The sequence below is a fragment of the Oreochromis aureus genome, linkage group 6 (genome assembly GCF_013358895.1).
Source record: "Oreochromis aureus strain Israel breed Guangdong linkage group 6, ZZ_aureus, whole genome shotgun sequence".
NCBI lineage: Eukaryota > Metazoa > Chordata > Actinopteri > Cichliformes > Cichlidae > Oreochromis > Oreochromis aureus.
Window position 1 is genome coordinate 23,106,676 of NC_052947.1, and position 10,306 is coordinate 23,116,981.

The 10,306-nt window shown below is 39.1% G+C and overlaps 1 protein-coding gene across 2 annotated transcripts; it reads right to left on the reverse strand.

Annotated features, from left to right (window-relative positions):
- Window positions 1–1,990: 1,990 nt before the first annotated feature.
- On the reverse strand, window positions 1,991–10,084 carry LOC116326001 (histone PARylation factor 1). 2 transcript variants are annotated; one of them, XM_031747086.2, is made up of 8 exons: window positions 9,962–10,084; window positions 8,935–9,118; window positions 7,692–7,878; window positions 7,379–7,477; window positions 5,600–5,753; window positions 4,735–4,822; window positions 2,679–2,851; window positions 1,991–2,312 (listed from the first exon to the last, which is right to left on the reverse strand). In XM_031747086.2, the coding sequence occupies exons 1-8, from the start codon at window positions 9,998–10,000 to the stop codon at window positions 2,178–2,180; spliced, it is 1,059 nt and encodes a 352-aa protein (XP_031602946.1). In that variant the 5' UTR covers window positions 10,001–10,084; the 3' UTR covers window positions 1,991–2,177. The 2 variants fall into 2 exon arrangements, with proteins under 2 accessions (XP_031602946.1, XP_031602947.1); XM_031747087.2 differs by lacking the exon at window positions 2,679–2,851.
- Between the last annotated feature and the right edge of the window lie 222 nt (window positions 10,085–10,306).

The following is a 10,306-nucleotide window of genomic DNA, read 5'->3' on the forward strand; positions in this document are numbered from 1 at the left end:
AGGAGGCAGTGGAGTGGTTTAATGAAATAAAGTAGTGAAACCAGAGATTTGTATGGGTGGTTATCAGGACATCAGTGTGTATACAGTGTGTGTGAGTGCAGAGACAGCGTATAAGTGTGTGCAGGTGAAAACAAAAGCGAAACCAAATGGCCAGCCAGCCGGTCAGGCTTCTGGAGGAGGAAACATACAGGCAACAAGGAACACAAGGTCAGTCACATCTTTCACATTTAAACCCATTTGGACCATTATATGGACCATGTTTTTGTTGTGTTTTTTTTGCAGTTTTGCCTCCGTGAACCAGCATTGTGCATTTTAAATCAAACAGTCAATATGTGGTTGAAGCACAGATCTTTAAGGGGGTTAAACAAAAAAAATATTGAACTGAGCTCCCCCCGGAAACACACTGTTTAGAGACCGAAAAGTAAACTAACATTATTATAACTATCAGGATTGTTTTTAGTGTTAGGATGGAAATCACTTGCAGCCAACGACATCGACCATGGACATTACTAAATCCTGTTTCCTTCCTTGATCTGCTAGTCCTTTACTGGAGCAGTTCGGCTGCTGCTTTTTTGTGTGTCTCTCTGTGTTCAGTTTTGTAGTTAATAACTGAAAAGTTTGCTCTGTTAGGTCAAGTTCAGGTGACTGAATGATCTATTGAAGAATATCCATTTTTCTTCCCTGAAGAAACTGTAGCGACGCCTCTTTGGACTTCAAAATTGAACAACTGCTCAATACAAGTCCAAAAGTTGGAATAAGCTCCGGATCTTCTATCTGCTTATTTTTTCAGGAATTAAAAAATAAGGAAACACACCTTGTGCATTATATGTATGCCTCTAAAAATGGCTCTCTGATGGACAGGGGGCAAATTACAAAATGATGCTGGTGTCAAAATATTTACAAACTGTAAATATGTCTGTTTACAGTCTGACTGTAGGTCCTTAAATCCAAATTAATTAATGCTCATTCCAAAAAGACAGTTTTATAAGTCTAGTGTACCAATGAAGCTTCACGACAAGAAAAAACATCAAAGTAGGAAGATGACAATGACACAGCCACCATAACCTTTGTAATGTAATAAAGTAAAGATGTAACACACTCAGTGTAAGCTTGCCCAATTATTGACAAGTGAAATAAATGTTTTGAAATGTCTTGAAACAAAACAGCAACAGAGCAGTCTGTGCAGTCATCCAAATTTTTCTAATTATTTTGTCATTTCATTCAGAAAAATACAAATGTTAGAAAGAGTTAAGCCTTTCACAGGACCTAGAGAAAATAAAGGCCGTGTTACCGTGGATGCAACCATTCCAATGCAACCACTGGGCTTCTTGTTGCATATTACTCTGCTGTAAAACCTTTGTTTGTAGAAAGTCTCTTGATATAATAGATGCTTAAATAAAATATATCCAAATACCAGCTATTTTATGAACTGCATCTAATCAGAAATGGGAAATGAATGAGGAGGCTCAGGCCTGGTTTTAGGGGGTTTTCCTGACGTTTCCAGTATGCTAAAACTGGAAAGTTTCTTATTGTTACAGTTTTTTCTCTTCATATCCTGAAAGACTAATGAAAAGACAGGAAAGGATCAATCCCTTTCTCTACGCCAAAACATTCATCAACAGAAATGTCAGTTACCAAATACATCCTATGTACAGTATGGGAAATGATGACTCATGATGTGAATGATGGGAAGTCGTTCCCAGAATCTTACATGCTGCTCATTTATGAACTCCCATACACAACACTGCCCTCTATTTCGACTCTATGATATTACACCACCTTAAATGCATTGCTTCATCAGATTGCCTGCACTCTGATCAACACGCAGTCCACCTAGATGATCTAAACCCAAGGCAAAAATTATGATGACTGTACAATTCAACTGTAAAGTGAGGTGGACTTTCGCTCAGATTAGGCTGGACATAAAAATCAAACAGGTTAAAAAAAAGAAAAAAAAAAAAGAAAAAAAAAAAGATAGAAATATATATTAAAAAAAAAAAAAAAGCTTTATTAAACAGCTACCTTTTACAAACAAGACATCACTGAACCGTTTCCAGTTAGTGACAGCAGCACAAATCCACCAAAAATATCAGCAATGACAAACAACAGAAGACAAGAACACATGGTGGGAAAGCTTATAAAGAGCCAGAACAGAAACGTACTTCTGAATATTTTTTTTAATGTGCAGAGAGTTGGTCTATGTTGTCATGGCTACGACTTGACAGATGGGCCTCCAAAATTTCTCCAAACAAGTTCCTTTTCAGTAAGCTGTAAGCCATGGGCAGAAGTTGCTTGATAACCTTGTGGAAGTACTGTAAGAGAGAAAGAGAAAATCAAAGAGAAATGATTTATATCCCCAAAATCCAGTCCTTAAAAAGTTTTGAAAATTCAGTTCTTTGTATGGGCCAAAGCATTAGTTCCCAACTTATTCCATTTAACTTAAATTTATGTGCAACACTGAACCACTAATAGTTCTAGTATAGCCACTAAAAGCTTGATGTCCCCTGTTATTGAATTGTTTTGTTTTGTTTTAAATATGTCAAAGAATTAAAACTATCCAATTTTAAATAAGAAGTAAGTCGAAAAGAAGAGTTCTTTTTATGTCATAGGTCATCTCAGAAATCACATCAAATCCAAGAAAGATGATTGCTGAAGAAGCAGTGACTTAGTATACCCACATGAGATCCATAACAGAAGAGGTCTATTCCCAGTTCATAGCCCATGCCATAATCGCACTCATCATTAGCAAACTGAACAAATGTTATCATTTCCTGGATCGGTCCAAAGGCTTTGACGCGTTCTTCATCAGTCCGTGCTTCAACAATGGCTTTACAAATTTTCTTGAGGCCAGCTTGGACACAAGGGAAGAAACAAATTTGTTATGGAGCGGAGACAAAAAAAAAAAAAAAAATCTCTGCAATCTCCAAAAGTTGATTCTGTTAATCTGGAGGTAGCGTTTTCAGTGGGAGAAACGTTTTGTCACTCATACAAGTGACTTCTTTAGTCTCAGCTGACTGGAGGTTTCCCCAATCTTATAATCGTATGAGGTCCGGTCAATAGCATTGTCTCTTCACTTGCATCCCAGTCGCGGAAGCGTTGGAGGTAGTTCGTAAGAGATTACAGGATGGCCCCAACCTCAGCAACAGGACCACTCTCAGCATCGACCAAGTGTGTTTGCTTTTGGAACTGTGTCTTCATTCCACCTATTTCACATACAAGGGTCAGTTCTACAGGCAGAAACATGGGTGTGCCATGGGCTCCCCAGTTTCACCCATCGTGGCCAATTTGTACATGGAAGAAGTGGAAAAGAGGGCTTTGTTATCCTACCCTGGAACACCGCCAAGTCATTTGTTCAGGTATGTGGATGACACCTGGATGAAAATCGAATCTCAGGACGCACCACAACTAACGGATCACATTAACTCGGTGGACCGACACATCAAATTCACCAGGGAGGATGTGAAAAGTAGCAGGTTAGCCTTCTTAGACTGTGAGATTTCTATCAGTAATGGGGGACATCTAAAAGCTGATGTGTACCGGAAACCTACCTACGCATACAGATCAGTATTTAAGGTTTGACTCTCACCATCCACTGGAGCATAAACTGGGTGTCATCAGGACGCCACAACATAGAGCCAACACCATCCCCACAGACACAGCGGCCAGGGAAGCAGAAAAACATCACACTGAGTAAATGTGGTTATTCCAGCTGGAAATAAAGTTGTTCTTATTCTTATTCTTAAATTTGTCAAAGCTGGGAAGGCGCCTAAAGAAAGCTCCAGCCGATCCAGGAGAGAAGGACAACCGCTGACTAAGGGAAAACCTGTAGTGATCCCGTACGTGTCAGGAGTATCAGAACAGTTGAGACGCATTTTTCCTAAACACCGTGTCTCTGTGGCCTTTAAACCCCAAAGCACGCTGTGCCAAAAATTGGTCCACCCCAAGGATCAGGTCCCCCGACACAAACAGAGTAACATAGTGTACGCTGTTAAGTGCCAGGAGGATTGCCAGGATTTATACATCAGGGAAACCAAACAACCTCTGGCGAAGCAGATGGCACAACACAGAAGAGCTACCTCGTCAGGCCAGGACTCTGCAGTCTATTCACACCTACAGGGTGGACACTCTTTCAATGATGAGGATGTACACATCCTGAACAGGGAGGAACGCTGGTTTGAGCGCGGAGTCAAGGAGGCCATTTACGTGAAAAGGGAAAGACCATCTCTGAATCGAGGAGGGGACCATCTTTCGCCATCTTACAATGCTGTGATTGCAGCCATTCCCCAACTCTCTGTGAATGGTACTCATGGCCATTGATCAGTGTTCTTTGATCAGTGGTTGTTGATCAATGGTCATGAGAATTTGCATAATCAAGATGAAGGAACTGACCTCCCAGCCCATTTTTCCTTCAGTGGGATGGAATCAGTCATTATGCAAATGTACTGGTTATAAGATTGGGGAAACCTGCAGTCCGCTGAGACTAAAGAAGTCACTTGGATGAGTGATGAAACGTTTCTCCCACTGAAAACACTACGTCCAGATGAACAGAATCAACTTTTGGAGATTTACTTACCTGGATGATTGAGAACGCATCAAGACATCTCTGCAATCTATATAACCAGCTTATTTCACAGAAGCTAAATTCCTTTATCAAAATTTGTTTACCTTACCAATAAATAAACAAAAGATAAATGGAAAAAAGGTGTTAAAACAACTTTAAATTTGTAAACTCACCATCTGTTTCTGGAAGTTCCCTGTATCCAACATCATTCTTGTCTACAGGTACAACAATGCCCGCGCCGTGGAAGGTCTTTGTTACGACCTATAGTGTGTAAAAAGTTTTCAAGCATAAACTTTCAGAACACAAATTTTTTTCATATCTATATATTTAATGCTTTTCAAGCAGCGTCACTGTAGAATTTTAGAATTAGCGTTTTGAATGACTTCTTTTATTTTGCTGGACAAAGGATCTATGCTGGAGTAAAGTGAGACGGCACTGTGGCCACAAGAAGAAAACATCTAGTTTGTACAATGTGAATCTTAAAATCAAGAGTCAAAAACAGTAATGAACGGCTGTGGTACATTACAATAATATGGTATTCCAGTGCAAAATGCATCACACAGGGTCAAACGGCCATTGAACAGCTTTGGAAAATGTAAAGGAAGACATAAACATTTGCACTTTTAACTGTATTTTTCAGTTTTACAGTTTTTCCTGCTCATGAAGACGCCCCAACCCCACCACACCACACCACACCACACCACACCACACCAGTTAAGCAGAAAATTTTCATCAATCAATCAAAAAAAACAAAACAAAAAAAAACCAAAAACAATGTCTTGTAAATGTGGGACAGTCAGAGCTGCCAGAACTTTTTCTGTAAATGAAATTGGACTTGATCTTTTATTAAGATGTCTCGGGGATTAAATGTGTACATCAATGTCTTTACAGAAGAAAGTGGAGTTCCACTCATCAGGTCCACTTAAGATCACAGTGGGCTATATGCAACCCTAAATGCAAAATGAGTTTGACATCCCTGATTTAATAGGTATTACAAGCGAGGTCTTGGTAATTTTTTTGTTGGCGTGTGCATTTTACCTTCTTGTCTCTCTGCTTCATGTCTTTGGTCTTCTGCTCTAGAGAAAAGCCCAGAGTCTGTGCTTTGTCTCTCAGCTTTGCCTCCAAGGTTTCCAGCGCCTCATCCCCAGTTTTCTTACTGCCCCTCTCTTTCCTCTTCCTCAGCAGATATAGGCTGATGGAAGTAAGAACAGCAAATTACAAGACGAAAAGAAGTGACAACAGAAAATTTCATGCAGTAATTTACCTCCACTCCCACACATGAAGTAAAAGAAGGAAAGACAAGAGGGCATATTATGATAAGTTAAGGATCACCAAATTTCACTGTTTATTTCTGTAAGCATCAAGTTATTGATGGAGTTTTAAGTGGCCAACAAACGCAAATAAACCACAACATTAAAGCCACCACCCTAATCTCTACAATTTCCCCTTGTGCCGAGACCACACCTCAGTGGGTCATAGCTGTTGAGGGGTGGACTGAGCACAAGACCTCAGAAGGTGTTTTGTGGTATCAAGCATCAACATGCACTCGAGTATTTTTTCCAACACATTCAGATGCTCAATCAGACAGACACAGAAACTCAGTAAGTCAACTTAAAACCTTGAAGCTTTTTTCATACTCTTCAAAACATTCCTGAACAGTTTTTGCAGTTAAATGTGGTGCATTATTCTACTATTGTTCCCGTGAAAGTTTATTTGTGGTCTGAAGGTTTCGGTGGGTGATATGCATCAAAATAACAACATCCACATAAATACACTTTTAGTAATGTAAGAGTTCAGCAAAGGTACCCTGATTGATCTACAGCTACAAAGCCCCAAACACAACAGGATGCAACGCACTGATGATTCTTCTAATAGTGCTGGATGATAAAACGATTACAATATTATTTCGAGAAGAAAAAAAAATTTAGATGACGATAATAAATGTAGGCTTTACAATTTGATCAGACAGACAATACATATAGCCTATCAGACAGTATTGTAGGGTTGGCTTAACGCCACAGCAGCCAATCATAGTCAACATGTTCCCCATTCCCTCAGAAGACCATTTAATACTAAACATTACTCGCAAGGACTTGTGAAAAATATGTCAGGCAACTAAGATGTCCTTGTGAGCAGTAAATAAGAAACACTGTCAGTAGTCTGGGAATGGTTTTCTCTATCAGATCAAGCACAGATAAAGCCAGTGTGCAAGGTATAGCACTAACAGGTCCCGACAAAGTCTGGTAACATGACATACCACCTTCATCAAGTATTTCGCAATAATACCATTCAAACGAGCTTGATGGAATAGTGGAAAGTCCACGCAACAGGTTTTCCTAAAAAGAGTCTTCTTGCTTAGCGTTAAATCTGTATCCCTGCCACCAGTTCACCAGAAACTGAAATTGTTCAGTACAGAAAGAAAAAATGTGTATTTTTTTTTTTTTTTTTTTAAATCCATATCGCCCAGATCTACCTTCCAATATAGCTGATACTAAGCTCTTCCTGATTTTCCTGAACATAAAAAACAGTTTTCATTTCTCGTGCTTTGGTGGCTGTGACCTTTTTGCTTTTCCAGCATTTTTCCCCCTTTAGATCACTTTTAGAACCTGTTAAACAGTACATACCTAAACACTACATTTAAAAAACAAAAACAAAACAGTTTATTGTGAAATGTGATGTGGGAAATAAAATTTAGCACTATCAGTGGTCACTAATGCACAAGAACTTTTTTGTTTTTGTGCCAAGAATTTGTTTCTTAAGCTGGAAATTGGATTATATAAAGTGATATATGGGGAGTTTGTGGTGGTTAACACTCACTGGACTGCAGCAAACACGTTGTCCCCCATCTGTGTTATAGTACAGCTCTTCTTGGCTTCATTTTCCCCAACGAACGAAGGGAGGGAGTCGGGAGTATCTCTGGCGGAACAATGAAATTCAGTAAAACAAAAACAACAACAAGAAAATCAGAACCACTTATGCTCATGTACATATTTTATCACTATTTTCATATTATTTCACACAACGCCCTCTGTCTTCTCGGTAGAGCAAATGTTGGAAGCAGCCTCTGGTGGAAGCTACAAGATTCTAATAAAAGCCAATAGTCACACACTTCAGTTGTTGTGTTCTATACCTGTAGTAACCAATGTGATGCTGGCTGTCCTCACTCCCTGTGAGTATGGTCTGTAACTCTGGTGGGTCATAAAAATATCGCCAGTGAAGGTGGAAGTTCGGCTGGGAATTCTTGGAGTTTTTGTGAGCTCCTGCCAAAATATCAAATGGTCCAACCAGCTGCAATCCCAGCGAGTCTTTCAGAGCACCTATAGAGAGTGACAATATATTGATACAGAAACGAGCTGACACAGAAGCATTACTTAAGTGCAAATTATTGATAAAATATTTTATTTTCATATCATATTTACATATCTTACACACCACATAAGTATCTGAGATGGAGATTTTTCGCTTAATGATAAAATAAATAATTTGCACTGCTCATAAACCCCCCAAAAACAATAAAAATAAAAATCTTGATGAATTAAATAAACTTAAATCTGAGAACAAAATAACACTCAGTGGAAACAAATCATCCATTGTTTTAGGGCTGGATTTAAAAATAACATAAAAAAAATCAAAGACAAAATTGTTCAGGTGTTCAGTATATTTGATTATTAATGTATTTTATATATTTCTGTTTTATATTACTGTGAAGCACTTTGTGGTTTTTATCCTGTGAAAAGTGCTATATAAATAAATTGATTTGATTTGATTTGACATTTTATAGATGAAATGATCATTTCATCTATAAAATGTCAGCTGCTGTACTCTACTGCAGTGTGTACACTACCACTCACCGCAGCACCTTCAAGAACATCTACAGAAATAGAAACAGAACTGGAAGATATAGCCTCATTACAAATTAAACTTGCATGAAGTCAGGTTTTGAGCCCCACACACCAAATGTGGGTTTACAGTTAATACCCAAGTGTTAACCAAATGCTGCTAATTTTGTGTTTGTGAACTAAATCTTTTAGCTAGCTGTTACACTGGCCTTTAAAGCACCGTACAGTACTTTGGTGTCATTTACAGACGCGATGCTTCTGTCTTCTACTGTGTCATCTTTTTCACACCTATATTACAGCCCCTAAGTTCATTACAACGGTTGAGCATCTAATAGCTAAAAAACAGTTTCTGAATTTCATGTTTAAGTATATTTAACAGGAGATCTGTTCATTTTGAAGCCCTTAACCACCGACTGTCACGTGGAATTTTTTTTGCTTTGAATGACCTCGTCTTTAATGTTCTATTAGACTGAAATACTAAGCAGCATTAAATTCAGCGGCTCCACCCTATGAAGTCTAGTACTGAGATCATACCACGGGGGTTGTCAGTGCAAAGCTCGCTGCAGAATTCCCAGAAGTGGTACAGATCTTCTGGCATTTGAAAACTGTACAACTGCATCAGCTCATCACGTTGCTCCGATTTCACTCCCGATGGCAGCACATCATTGGATTCTTCACTTCGGGCTTTCTTCACCTCTCCATTATTTGTGCCTTTTTCCTAAAGACATGAAAAGCAGGGGAACTCCTCAGCAATACTGCATAGTAAGTTGCCTATTTATGTATTATATCAAGCTCCAAATATGTCATTTTGATACAGCAGGTTGACAGTAAAACATATTGTGGATACATTGAACCAACCACTATATTATTATAAAAAGAAGCGCCCCCCCAAATATCCATAAAGGTTAATCAAAACACTTCTATAATAATCATTGAGCATCATGCTCTCCACAGAAGTAGGTCAATATTTACTGCGTGAGAATTAATGCATCTACCTCGCATTAGCAACTAGTGTACAATAAGTACAGCTGTGCCCACTGCCTTGGACTCTGTATCCTGCAGAGGCGTGTACAGTGAGAGTAGGGATCGAAATCTTTTCCAATAGTTGCTCGCAACCTTGGCAAAACGATTTTATGGGGCCATTTATTGGTGTTTATTGGATAAAGGCACCAATCAATCAATCAATGAATCAATGAAGACACCCACAGTGCGCTTGCTGACGCCACACTACACAAACAGTGAATGGGAACGACGTACGGATATTTCCTAGCTAGCATAAAGGTCCAGTTATGGTACAGTGCTTTCCATTTAATCAAAGCCAAAGACCCCATTCATGTATGTGCTGTTAGCATCGCTGCTTTGTGGGACCAGCCTGCAGAGCTGCTGCCATGTTGTCGTGTTATCCACTGCTGCTCGGTCAGGCTGCTAAACACTTCTTCACACCGACTTTAACGGCAGCTGCTCTGCTGCACACAGAGCACGGCGTCTCGTTTGGTAAGGCTGCTGTTTTAAACGCATATTCCTGCACCAAACACAGCAGGTCAAAACAAAGCGTATTTACCTGAACGGCTTTGGGTTTTCTTTTTGCGCGCCCTGTCATTTTATTCCTCTTTTTCTCCGTTGAAGTCTTCTTCTGCCAGTCAGCGTCGAGCCGTCGGCAGCAACAGCGCCCTGTTTAAGAGCACCAGTGCCACCCACAGGCCTGGAATGCAAACGTCCCTTCCCCTAAATAATCCAGGTAACAACAACAACAACAACAACGCTAATAATAATAATGATGATAATAATAATGATAATAATAATAATAATAATAATAATAATAATAATAATAATAATAATAATAATAATAATAAATTGGCTTACTATACACGCATCTGCCCCTTTTGCCTCTACAGTTCAGCTAAAT